This window comes from Rhinolophus hipposideros, assembly GCF_964194185.1.
Source record: "Rhinolophus hipposideros genome assembly, chromosome: 16".
Taxonomy (NCBI): Eukaryota; Metazoa; Chordata; class Mammalia; order Chiroptera; family Rhinolophidae; genus Rhinolophus; species Rhinolophus hipposideros.
In genome coordinates, this window is record NC_138062.1 from 57,341,259 (window position 1) to 57,355,166 (window position 13,908).

General features: G+C 47.6%; 1 protein-coding gene across 1 annotated transcript in view; it reads right to left on the reverse strand.

Annotated features, from left to right (window-relative positions):
* Positions 1-13,908, reverse strand: part of CATSPERD (cation channel sperm associated auxiliary subunit delta) — a gene marked incomplete at both ends in the record, with an annotated part of 44,695 nt that overhangs the window by 12,430 nt on the left and 18,357 nt on the right. The window contains 7 exon segments of the mRNA XM_081077401.1: positions 656-745; positions 1,604-1,717; positions 5,805-5,981; positions 7,077-7,159; positions 8,484-8,579; positions 9,450-9,600; positions 13,176-13,259. Coding sequence (XP_080933527.1) covers positions 656-745; positions 1,604-1,717; positions 5,805-5,981; positions 7,077-7,159; positions 8,484-8,579; positions 9,450-9,600; positions 13,176-13,259 — 795 coding nt within the window.

Consider the following 13,908-nt stretch of genomic DNA (forward strand, 5'->3'; position numbering starts at 1 on the left):
ATTCCACCAGCCAGGAAAGACTTCTGGAAGCTCATGGAAACGACCACCTCAGGCTCCCTCATCCCTCGCTGCCTTTGTCCTGGGGACCCACAGTGAGGTGTGACTTTGTTCCCCCTCTTATTTAGTGGGGATATGACAAGGACTGGCCCAAAGAGTGTGTTGTGGCCAACTCATACCTTGTCCTGTGGCAACCGCCCGACCTGATCCTGGGCTTTTGGGGTCAAGTCCAAACTCCGCGGTGTGGCCATGAGGCCTGGCTCGGCCCTCCAGATCCCCCAGACCCATATATCCAAGCCCCTCCCAGACCCCCGGTTCCTTCCATCCTGATGCCTCAGTTTACCAGGCTGACACAGATCTCCTGCCTTCCCCGGGGCTGGGTTAGGCTCCTAGTCATGTCCTCTGTACTCTCCCATGTGACACCTTAATGACATCACTCACCTGGGTGCCTGCCTGGATTGCTGCCTGCCTGGGTTGGAGTGGGGCCAGGGATATATCCCCTCCAAATTCTGCAGCACCTCTCCAGATGTGTGCAGGGAAGGGGAGGACGAAGCAGGGTCCGGCCCAGGGACCGATCAAAGGCGGATGGACCTGGCCGGGTGGCAAGGCCACACCCTTCATCTCACTGATCCCTGTTGGGGGCAGGGGCGTGGCTCACCAGCCTGTGCTTGGTGTTCCCGTCGTAGGTGTAGCTGTCCTCGTAGATGACGGCCTGCAGCCCCAGAGAGTAGGGGTTGCTGACCATCGCCTGGGCGGGAGACAGGAGAGGCATTAGGAGTGCCACTCAGGTGACACCTGCAGGTGACCACCGTGCATCTTCAGACTAAACACTGAGCTTGCTCTGCAAGTGTAGCTGCCAGTCCTGTCCCCAAATGCTCCCTCAGCCTCATTCACACCCTCACTGTGGCCACTGAGCCCTGTTCTGCAGACAGCCTGGAGCTGTGGAGCTGCAGGACCCATACCTGCTCTGGTGGACAGAGAAACCTGGAGGCCAGTCCTGCACAGGTAGGCTGAGATGACAGCCAGCCTGGTGCCCCTCACAGGACCTGGTTCCGGCTGCCAGGACTTTCCCCCATTGCCTCACACTAACCTGCCTCCCACCCTTCAGCTTGGATGCTTGGCTTTCAGGTCCAGGACACCTGCTGTTTCTTAGGCACCCCCACTTCTCCCCCCTCCCCACTTACCCACTCCCACATGAAGGAAAGCTGTGAGACAGGACTTTGGGCTGGAAGGGACAGAAGCCAGCTATGGCGGAGCTTAGCTGAGGAAAAGGAACTTGTGGAAAGCATGTGGGACAGCTCAGAAGAAGGGTGGAGAATGAGGCGCAGAGATAGCATAAAAGGAGGCCAGGCAGGCAAGCAGACTGACAGACAGTCACAGCCTCCATCACACCCAGACACACAGATGCTGGTTGAGGAGAAAGACGGAGAGAGAAAAGGTGTATGGGGCATTCTGAGTGAGTGTCTCTCCATGGGAGGAAGCCAGGGACCTTCTGGGTTTGGGAATACCAAACCCCTGCCCTCTGTTTGGGCGAGGGCATGAGGCCGAGGGTGCAGGGGTGCCACATAGCAGACACCCTCGCCCAGCAGGTAGGGGATGTGCTTACAAGTGGAACTGGTGACGTGCCTGGCCTGGGGATCATCAGGGCGGTCAGCTCCAATTCACTGTTCATATCAATGATAAACATTTTGTTTGCAAATTCTCCATGCAGAAGTTCTACCTAATTAGAAATTAAAAATATATATCTATATATTAATTAAATCAAGTCTCTGTTCCCAAACAAGAAAGGGCAAGTAGGTGGGAGGTGGTCAGTGGTCCCCCAAGGAATGGAACCTTCCAGTCTCGTGGGGGCAGCAGCTGGGACTTTCCCTCACACCTCTGTCTTCCCGGCTACATCCTGCACCCCCAGAAGGCCTTCGAGGTCCCCTTCTCTCTTTCCTGCCTGACTTTTGCAGTAATTGCTTTTCTCCTTGTGTTTCTTTTTGGAGTTATCTCCAGATGTGCATCTCCAGTTTTGCTTGTTTTCCAAATACTGTTATGTCTTTTAAGTCTCTTTTCATGCGCGGCTTCCGCCTCCATCCCTTCCTGTTTGTTTCTATTCATCTTCGAAGAGCCCAGGCCGTGGGACCTACAGATTTCCCAGCCTGGATTTCCCTGGCACAGCGGAGCATCTTGTTCTACGCTCTGCATTTCTGGCAGACCATCAGGTTTTGGTGGGATCGCATTGGCAAGACTCAACGGGTAGGCAACTGATCTTATCTGGGTGGCACGTAAGAGTTGGCTGTCTCTTTTTGCACATTGGTGGCTGCTGATGCTCAGAGCCCACATCCATTAAATTCCTTGGGGTTGCCACGTGGTGGTGTCCTGTTATTTTGGTTTCATATATTCACCGGAATAACGTTACCAGGAGATACTTTCCCGGTTCTATTTGCTGGCCCAGTAGAACGGTGCAAAGGAAAGGCAGGATAAATCCTTGTGTCTTTCCTTTTATTTCCTCACTTTCAAGACAATGGATTGGTTTGCTGTCATCCTGAGAAGGTGACTGGTGAGTTGCTTCTTGGAGAGGTGGCTGACTTCAGGTCTGTGGTGGAGACATGGAGAAGATAACAGGAGCAGCCTGCTTAGCCACGTGGTGTTAATTCTGACCTGGTTAAACCAGGGTTTGCCAGCTTTCTCCACTATCAAGCGGAGATTTCCCTTTCCAGACTGTTCTTCCTTAACAAGGCACTAAGGCCAGGCCACAGAAGGGTGTGGGGGTCGGGGGGACTAAGCACAGCCGCCCAGAGAGTGGAGAATGTAGCTATAGGGTTTGAAATTTTTCTGCAGGTGAGATATGTCTCCGCTCCCTTTATTTACTTATTCAGTCATTTATTTACATCCATATGGACTTGTGCATATTTCTTTTATACTTTGGCTTATTATCCATTATTGTATTGTTTATTTTTGTTGCTCAAATTGTTCCAGCTTTTACCCACAAGTTTTTGTGATGCCGTATCTTTTTTTTTTTTTTTGGTGGGATTTTGGAAAAACACTTGCTAATGCCAAAGCCATCTTCCTCAGAACAATTTAAGGGGCCAAACATTTGCATAAAAGCCTTACTATTCCCTCCCTCCCTCTCCTCTGATAGTGTAGTAATTCTCAGACAGGTGATTTCAAGGACCCACAAGAAAATCCCCATGGCTGGGGATTGATTTTTATTGGGGCAAATAAAAAGAAAGCTACTACCATCGATTAGCACCATCATCTCATAAAAGGATATTTTAATAAATCAATAAACTCAGTATATGGCACAGTTGCTTTTATTTTATTTTTCTTATTTCACTCAATGCCATGGATCCAAAGGCCATTTGGAAGTGGACACTCTAAAATCTTTTTGTTGTTTTGCTGTATCTCCTCAATGTGTGGCCCATGCACTGCTGAGTGCAGTACTGAACTAGTTTCTGATTTAGTGGATTTCGGAGTATTGAAAGATGGGATGAGGTTGCTGGATGAGACAGGCTCAGAGACGGCATTTCCTTGGGAACGTCAATTGGTGCGGCCACTATGGAAAACAGTATGGAGGGTCCTCAAAAAATGAAACAGAACTACCATATGACCCAGAAGTTCCACTTCTGGGTATATATCTGAAGGAAATGAAATCACTACCTTGAAGGGATAAATGCATTCCCATGTTCATTGGGGCATTATTTACAATAGTCAAGACACAGAAGCAACCCATATCCATCAGTGGATGAATGGATAAAGGAAATGTGGTGTGTATCTATATCTATATCCACGATGGAATATTATTCAGCCTTAAAAAAGAGGGAAATCCTCGGGTGGCTGGTTTTCTCAGTGGTTAGAGTGCAGTGCTCATAACACCAAGGTCACCAGTTCGATTCCCACATGGGCCAGTGAGCTGCGCCCTCCATAACTAGATTGAAAACAACGATTTGACTTGGAGCTGATGGGTCCTGGAAAGACACACTGTTCCCAATGTTGCCCCTCCCCCACAAAAAAGGAACTCCTGCCATTTGTGACAACATCAATAGACCTTGAACATATGTTAAATGAAACAAGTCAGAGAAAGACAAATAATGTATGACCTTATTTATATGTGGAATCCTAAAAAAGCCAAACTCGTAGAACCAGAGAACAGATTGGCAATTGCCAGAGGTGGGGGCTGGGGGTGAGCGAAATGGGTGAAGGGGATCAAAAGGTCCAAATTTCTAGTTATAAGGTAAATAAATCCTGGGATATCATGTACAGCATGGTAACTCTAGTTATATATGTGTTGCATATATATATATATATATATATATATATATATATATATATATATGTGTGTGTTGCATATTTGAAAGTTGCTAAGAAAGTAGGTCTTAAAAATTCTCATCACAAGAAAAATAATTCTCATCACAAGAAAAACTATGTGCGGTGATAGATGATAACTAGATTTACCGTGGTGAACATTTCACAATATACACACATATCAAATCATTGCATTGTATACCCGAAACTAATACTACTTTATGTGTCATTTATCTCTCATTAAAACTGGAAAATAAGCTTTACAAATAGAAAATAAAAATAAAGTTAGGAAAAAAGTAAAGAAATGGTATTTTCTGCATTTCTGACTATGTGATTGCCAGGGACTGGGGGAGACGGATTCTGGAGAAGCCTGGAGAAGACATTTATTATTTCTGTCCAGCAGCTGCTCCCGCTTCCTGAGGGTATCTCCAGTTTCATTTGGGAACAGCCTGAGTTTCCTTTGGCAAATCGCCCTTTTGTGCGTCCTTGGGCATGTGGCCTGGTGGGTGGATTGACCCCACCTCTCTCTCAAGGAGTGGGTTCTGACTGGCTCACCCCCAGCCATGTGATTGGTCCAGAAATGGGCGTGTCATCCTCTCTGAGCCAACGAGATGTGGAAGATATGCTGGGATTTTTCTTGGCTTCTGCAGGGCTCTGATGAAAGATCCTCCTCTCCTTCCCTGGGATATGGTGTGAGGAAGCCAGGTCTGCAGGGTCAGCTGCCAGCTTGCTGCCATGACATGAGAGCCTGTGGCTTCCCTGAGGCATTGAGATGGAACTTCAGGATGAAGCATGGAACACCCCGGCAGGTAGAGTGGAGAGACGGAGACAAACTGGCTCCTGGTGGCAGTGATTTCAGTTACGAGATCCAGGCTCATCTGAAGTCTTCTCCCTTTGGACTTTTCAGCCCATGAGTCAACAATTGCCTTTTTGGTTAAAGCCCATTTGATTTGGATTTTCCGTCAATTGCAGAATGATGAATCCAAATTGACAGGTGCATATTTCCGTATTCTATGATTTACCCCTGTTTAATCAGTCCGCTTGGCCAGGGTCAAGGCTGGTCCCCCTGGCTTGGTGGATTCCTTGAGCCCAATCAAATGTCCCTCTCTGGAGAAGACAGGTAACTTTCTGCGGAACCGTGACTGTTCATTTGACCACTTGGAAAGGGGACTGCTCCTGATAACCACTTCATTTACTTTTTTCTCTTTTAGACAATTTTGAGGATTGGTTGACTTCCTTGTTACAAAGAGCATCTATTAAAGTGAAATGTGTTTCTATTTGAAATAAGGGACCAGAAATTGTACAAGATGAGAGTGCCAGACTTTGGGGCAGTGGTGGCTGGTTGCCAGATTTAGTTGTTTTTGTAAAATTCAAATTGCGCTGGCCATCCTATATTTTATCAGAAACCCTACTTGGAGTGCTATGTGTTGCCGTCTACAAATGCCCAACTCTGAGATTTGTCTGTTTAAAAAAAAGTAGTGCCTTGAACATGCAGTTAAACAGTTACGATAACATACTTTGCAGAAGTCAACTTGGAGCTGGGGGTCCATGAGAATTGCCTGGATATTCACAGGGCACTTCTGGAAATCAAAAGCTGCAAAACCCGAATCAGGAAGTGGAGTCAGGATTTCAAGTATTCCCGGGTCAGTGAATATTAGGACTGCCTCCTGGGACCAGATGTTTTGGTCTGCAAACTGAGAGAAAAGTGACTTCTGAGATCAGGTCATGCTAATTCTTTTCTGAGGATTTAAATTTTGTCTTAGGATTCAGGTTTAAAGAAGGTAGACCAAACAAAGAAACAAACAGCAAAGTCATAAGTACACTTTGTTGAGACATTTACTCTTCAGCTGCATTCATCCATTGGTGTTTAAATTAATAGTGGAAACTCTGTGTTTCCTCATCAGAGAGGATACCCTGGAAATCATTCTTTACAGGTCATGGACGGACCTCTTTGGAGAGTCGGCGAAAGCTACAAAATCTCTCTCCAGAAAACACTCGGGTCTCAGAATGTCAGGGTTAAGGCTTCAAAGAGGGGGTTCTCGTGTTGGTGCCCCACACCCAGTGATCCTATCGTAATTCTATTGTCAGGCAACTCTTGGAAAATATGGTGTCCGTAGATCTAGCAGGAGAAGCATTGAAGTAGCACTTGGGACAGCTGGGGGACTTTTCTGGCTCAGCTGCTAATGATTTATGGGCCTTAGGAGAGAGAGGAACTTGAACTTCAGTTTTCTCCCTGTAAGAGACGGATGATATTGACTCCCTCAAGACAGATGATATTGACTCCCTCACAGGGCCGTTGTGAGGATGACATAAAATTAGATAAGCATAATGTACAAGGTGATGTGAGATACTCCCAACACCACCACTCCCTACTTCTTCTGTGACCGCAGGCAAATGACTTTAACCTCTCTGTGCCTCAGTTTGTCCATCTGTCCAATGGGGGCAATATGACGGTCTACTTCTTAAGACAAAGGTCAGGGTTAAATGAGATAACAGTCAGAAGATGTTTAGACCAGCCCCTTCCATATTCTAAGTGCTCAGTAAGTTTTAGCTGCTATTGCTGTTATTTTAATAACTATTAAAATTATTATTACTACTAAAATTATTAAATCAGTGTTAATGTAATATTAATTAAAATTATTGTTATAGTATTGCTGTGCTATTAAACATAGTGTTAGAATTTTAATAACTAGAGCAATCTCTTGCCTTCAGAACAGTATTGGAAGTTTGAGAACAAGACTGTTATTCTTTACCAACCTGGTAATAACCCGAACTTTGATTGTACCTACTTTGATTAGGAAACTTGACAGGATGCCCAGGCTGCCATAATACAAATTATTCTCCCGAGTTAAAACTGCCAATTCATTTTCATCTAGGAAAAACCAAACAAGACAGAACAAAAATTGAAATAAGGTTTGTTTCAATAGACAAAAATAGTAAAAATATAAAAAGTTTGGTTTAAAAAATTACCCAAATTCCATCATCTAGACCAGGAGTCTGCAAACTTCTGTAAAGCACTAGATAGCAAATATTTTCTGCTTTGTTAGTCATGTGATGTCTGTTACAAGTACTCAGCTCTGTGGACAGCTAATAAATGAATGGCTGTGACTGTGTTCCAATACAACTTTATTTAGAAACACAAGTGGTGGGCCAGATTTGGCTGACTGGCCATGGGTTGCTCATCCCTGACATAGGGACCCACAGTTAACATTTTTGTAAACACCCTTTCTGGTAGTTTTATATATGTGGGATCATATTCTAGAACCCTCCAATCTGCTTTGTAGTATAATTTCTTTTCTTTCATATTGTGTACACACATGGAGTTGGCAGGCTGGCATTCTGGTGCCTCGATGAACTATAACTTATTTAACCAGTGTTCCACTGATGGACATGGAGGTCGTTTCTGGTCTTGTAGCTACAAAGTTCCAAGGAACAACGGACACCACTAAAAGTCTTTATGAAGGGGTGAGGACAAGATCCAATGTATATTTTTATTTTTTTAAAAAAAGCAATCAAGGAAGTTTTCAAAAGAAGTGAGGCTTGGGCTGAGCCTTGAAAAAAAGCATCTGACGTAGAAAAGTGGAGGTGTGTTTGCAGGGTGAGAACTGGACAAATGTAGCTGAGGGTTTCTCACACTTAGCTCTATTGACATTAGGGGTGGATGGTTCTTCGTGAGGGTGTGGGGGGTGCCCTGTGCATTGTAGGATGATAACCAGCATCCCCGTCCTCCACCCAGAAGATACCAGCAGCACTCCCCCCAGGCATGACAACCACAGATGTCTCCAGACATCACCTAGGGTCCCCAGGTTGAGAACCACGGGATTGGGTGGAGAAGAGCGTCCCTTAGGGCAGCTGACGCACCAGACACACGGACATGGACATCATCCTGGCAAGTTCGGACTTTGTTCTTTAGAAAATAAGAAAATGCTAAAGATTCTAGACATGGCGGGGTGGGGGGAAGTGGTAGTGATGTGTACTCCATGGTTTAAAAAAAAAAAGGAGGAGGAATGGGAAGAAAGGCCACAGACTGGGAGGGAATATTTGCAAATCCAATTTCTGATAAGGGACTTGCATCCAGAATATATAAAGAACTCTTACAACTCAACAATAAAAAGACAAACAGCCCAATTCAAAAATGGGCCAAGGACCCGAAGAGACATTTCAGCTAGAAAGCTACCCGTAGGCTGGGCACGCACTGGCAGCCACGCTGTGGATGGTGACATTGGCCTCAGAAATGGAAGAATACAAGATGCGGTGTCCTTCTCGCACGGAGACAGGGTCGACGAGCTGACCTACGAGACAACAGGGCAGCATTATGAGGCCGGGCACATGTGGGGAAGGGGGTCCCACAGCTGAAATGCCACCCACCCTACCTCTTGGCCTATGACTCAAATGATAAAGATTCAAGGAAAATATAACACTGAGACATAATGTTGTAAAACATCGTATGGAATATGCTTAGGTTTCAGAAAGCTTTTTTTGCTGCTTCGAGGCTTGAATACCACGGAAGGCCTTCTACCATGTGGGTAACATGTGTAAGAGCTTTCTTTCTGGAATGGGCTCTCAAATAGGTGGGCTAGCTCTGAGCTCTTTTCTTGCACTGCAGGGAACCGTGGTGTTCAAGTGGCCTGACCAGTGCTGGGTAGCTGGCTGTGATTGCAGGTGCTCTTGCAGCCACCCCTGTGTGCAGAGGTTCCTGACAGCCCCTCCTGCAGGGAGGGCTGCCTTTTGTTCCTCTGTGTATGTTGGCAGGCAGGCTGGGGCTCACGCAGCCTGGGAATTACCAGGATTCTTCAGCTAGGCCAGTTGCAGGTGCTGTGCCATTTCCAGATTTTTCTCTTGCCTGGGGAACTTAAGTGGGTGGCCCTGACCCATCCCCTGGAGTCACTCTCCTCGGCCCCCAAACAAAGTCTGCAACTCCTAGACTGAACTCCTAGACTCCTCTGCCCTCAGCATTTGGTGATTTTCAGAATCTGCCATGTCTCTGAAGGTCCCACAAGGCAGGGAAGGGGCGGGAGGGGGGGTGACGCAGTGAGGACGGCGAAGTGAGAATGGGTTCCTCCTCATCCACTCAAGTCAGGGGAGAGAAAAAATAATGGCATGTGCTTTCCCCACCTGGAGAGGGACACCGAGTGGCAGCCCCCAGCCTGGGCCTCACTCACCTGCACTTCGGGAGACTAACAGGCTGTTCTCATACCAGAAGATTAGGATACCCTTCTGTCCTGGGGTGATGAGGATGTCCAGGGTCCCGTTGTAGTCAAACGGCAGCCCCAAACTGTGGTTCAGGGGGTGGTCCGAGTATCCGAACTTGGCCTGGGAGAGAAAGATGACTGAATCTCTAGCAATAAAAGAAATCACCAAATCAGTGGTTACACAGCGATAGACCAGTGTGGGCGCAAGTGCTTTGTTATTCAAACATTCTTCCAACTTTATTCTCTGGTCCACTGGTTCTCAGCTTGAGGTGATTCTGCTCCCCGGGGACATAAGGCGATGTCTGGGGACATCTGTGGTTGTCACTGGGGGTGCACCTGGTATAGTGGGTGGGGCGAAGGACGCTGCTTGCCCCCCACAGTGTCCAGGACCAGTTCTCGTGACAAAGAGCTGAGAATGTCCACAGTGCCGAGACTGAGGCGCCCTGCTCTCTGTCTTGCTCTGCCAGGCCTGTGCTGCTGCCCTTGTATCTGGATGACTGTTCCCACCCACCTGTGTGCACAGCCAGATTCTTTTCCTAACAACCTCTTGCATCGAGCCATTCGCACCTTGCAGCCCGCTAAGGGCCGGCTCCTGTGTCAAGTCTAAATTGCTCTGCGTGATTGTCACATTCTCTCTTATCTACTGTTTATGGAAGACCTCTGACAGCACTATGAAAGGATGGAATTGAAAAACAACACTGTCACTGGTTCCTAAGTGAGTCCCACCAAGACAGCTGCAAGCCCTTCCCAGAAGATGCACCATGGAGAGGAGGGAGAGAGGGACTGGCTTGCTTTCGAGGTGCTCCTGGGGCAGAGAATGTGCTCAGGGCGAGGATGGGCTGTGCGTGGGCTGCTGAACTTGAGTCATCCTGTTCCCTACTGTGGACACAGGGCAGGTCCGTCAGCACAACAACTTGCCTAAGATGCAGTGAGTGTGGGTTTGCACCCCCAGCTCATCCCATTGTGTCATGCATGGACTGGCTGGCCTTCATCCTGATAAAGGTGAACTGGAACTATGAGCAAATATAATCAGTCGGGAGGGTCTATGGGAGGAGCTAGGGCTGATGGGAGTTCTCCTGCTCTGCTCTATGTAATCCTGAGAACGCTGCACCGGACAGCTCTGTTTATAATAAAGCTCTATAGTTCCAGCTTCCTTTTCCCCATTATAAATACTCCTCCGTCTTGGCACACAGCCCAGTGTGCACATGACTTGCCATGTCTGCGTGCACTGGGTTGCAATCATTTCTTTTTCCTAAATAAATCCTTTTGGTGACCAAACACCTAGTTGATATTTTTCAGTGCACAGTCCCAGGATCCTAGGGTTGCTCAGCTATCTGCGCAGCCAATTAAGGCAACAAGCCAACCATGAAAGAGTTCAGAAGCCTTTCATTGCTTACTGCGGTGGGGTCAGAAAGAGACTAGGCCAGGGGAAACGCCGAGCCCCTCGTCCCATTCTCCTGTGGAAGGGCACGCCATGGCAAGGGTCCGCTGGATCCAAGCACGTGTGAGACTTGGCTCACTGTGGAGGGAGCGCCTGTGGTTTTGTGTACCCAGGGGCCAGGGGCTGAGTCTCAGTGGAGAAAAGGATCAGCCGGGTTTCCTCCTCTTCCCTCCCCAGGGAAACGCCTGAAGAGGACTATGGGGACAAAGCCCCAAAAAACAGTTTCCAGGCTCTCGGCCTCACATAGAAAGGTGCTGGCTCGGGTAGTAAATGGCCATCAACTGTGATCAGATGGCCAGCAGCTGTGGCTAGTTGGCCGTCAGCTGTAACCGTAAGCTATTGGCCACTAATATAACGGCTGTGGCTACGCTAGCAAGAGATGGGGGCTAGCAAGAGCGGATTGCAGAGAGGCGGATGCCCTGATGAGAATATAGTGATATGACTCCCCTACTTATGGCTCCGTGGGTGTTCCTTTTTGGCCTCACCATGTCCTGCGTTCTTATGTGGGGAGCGGGAGCTGACCCCGCAGGCCGCCCCGCCGGACACCCAGCATGACAAGGACGTTAGAGGAAGACCACAGATAAAGGCCTAGGAATAAACGCCCAGGAGGCTGGAGGTGCTCACAAGTCCTTCAGCGCCTACAGTTCATCTGCCCAACCCCACGTCTGGAGTGGGGAGGGCAGCTTCCCGGAGGCCTGCCAGGCTTTTGTGACTGCCTGTGGTCAGCCCTGAGAAATCTGGCACAGGTGGTAATCAGGAGCTGGACTCCTCAGCCACTAAATTCTTGAGATTTCCAGAGTGGTGGGAGTGTGCATTTCAGGGCAGGGGAGGCGTGGCATCTTATGCTAATGCGGTGGGACCAATCACCTGGTTATAGGGTGGGGCATTCAGCCACTGGCAATCAGCCCAAGGTATGGAGACTTCCTGCTGGTGGGTCTCCGCTGAACTTCAGAGCTCACAACTTTTGCAATACCGGGGTCCTGACTCATTTTTCTGGCTTAATGTTTTTTTCTTCAAATGCAGTTTAAATGGACGGACTATGCAGTTTAAATGGACACACTCCTCTTCCTAACTTAGTCTTATCCTACATGATATCTCTGAGGGTTCAGGTTTTATGTATTGATTTTTCCTAATGCACGTAAAAATAGTTGTTTTTAAAAAGTTTGACAAGAGTAATATAAAATGATCTCATGTGCCACCAGTGATACACACACTCCACCTTGTATTTTATCCCTGGTGCTCAGCCTAGTGCTTAGCACCTCCTGGATAACTACTTGAAGACTGCTGAATGCATGATGGAATGAGCAAATGAATAGCGGGACGGAAGGTGCATAGGTATCTGGATGAAAGGTAGGTGGACACATGGGCGGGTGGATGGATAGATGGATGGATGGGTGGATGGATGGTTGGATGGATGGACAGATGAGTGGATGGATGGATGGATGGATGGGTGGGTGGGTGGGTGGATGGATGGACAGATGAGTGGATGGATGGATGGATGGATGGATGGATGGGTGGGTGGATGGATGGATGGATGGATGGATGGATGGATGGATGGATGAGTGGGTGGATGGATGGATGGATGGATGGATGGATGGATGGATGGATGGATGAGTGGATGTGTGGATGGATGGATGGATGGATGGATGAGTGGATGGATGAGTGGATGGATGGGTGGATGAGTGGGTGGATGGGTAGATGGATGGATGAGTGGATGAATGGGTGGATGGATGGGTGGATGGATGGGTGGATGGATGGATGGATGGGTGGATGGATGGGTGGATGGATGGATGAGTGGATGGGTGGGTGGATGAGTGGGTGGATGGGTGGATGGATGGATGAGTGGATGGGTGGGTGGATGGATGGGTGGATGAGTGGATAGATGGGTGGATGAGTAGATGCATGGATGGATGGGTGGATGAGTGGATGGATATGTGGATGGATGGATGGATATGTGGATGGATGGATGGGTGGATGAGTGGATGCAGGGATGGATGGGTGGATGAGTGGATGGATATGTGGATGGATGGATGGATATGTGGATGGATGAGTCAGTGGGTGGATAGGTAGATGAGTGGTTGAATGTATGAGTGGATGGATGGATGGTTAGATGGATAGATACATATATAGATGGATAGGTAAATGAAAAGCTAGATGGATTTCAGATATGAAGATCTAAAGTGTGTAAGTTTGAACAAAAACTGGCTTGGGGCAAAGGTCATTTAAGTTATCCTTCCCAGTCCACAGTTACTCACCTTCCCTTGATCAATGAGAAGCAGCCCAATCTGTGACAAGGAGTGAAAGTAGAAGATCCCACCCAAAGTCCCGACTAGTTCTGCCTGTGAAACAAACAAACAAAAGTTGCATAGGAATAAATTATAAACATGTTTAATTCTCAATTTAACTTCAGATTATCCAATAAACTAAAATAAAGGAAAGTCTTTTTATTGTAATCCATTTCCCCTCAATGGAAATGTAGCATCTAGGGCAGAATCTTAAGTGGAGACAGCTTTGTTTTGGGGTGTTGGAGGAAGGGGTGTGACCGGACTGCTTGATGCATGCCTAGATACTACATTTCTGCCTAGGTTCCTCATTCCTGATTTTTGGTTGGTCAGCAGAGGGCCCAGCAGCCAAGTTCGAGTATGAGGCCAAGCTTAGCTACCTGCAGACATCTTTCAGGTAAGAGAGAGAAAGACGACGGTATTATTTAAGCCTCTGTTATTTGAGGGGAGGGTGTTCTATACTATACAGTGCTATGGATTGAATCGTGTCCCACCCCAAATCCATAGGTTCGAGCCCTAAATCCCTGCCTTACTCCACTCAGGCTGCTATAACAAAATACCAGACTGAGTGGTTTATAAACAATAGAAACTTATTGGTCCCATGAGGCTCTGGAGGCTGGAAGTCGAAGATCAGGATGGCAGCAGGGTCAGTGAGGGCCCTTTCCTGGGTAGCAGAATTCTCACTGTGTCCTTACATGGCAGAACG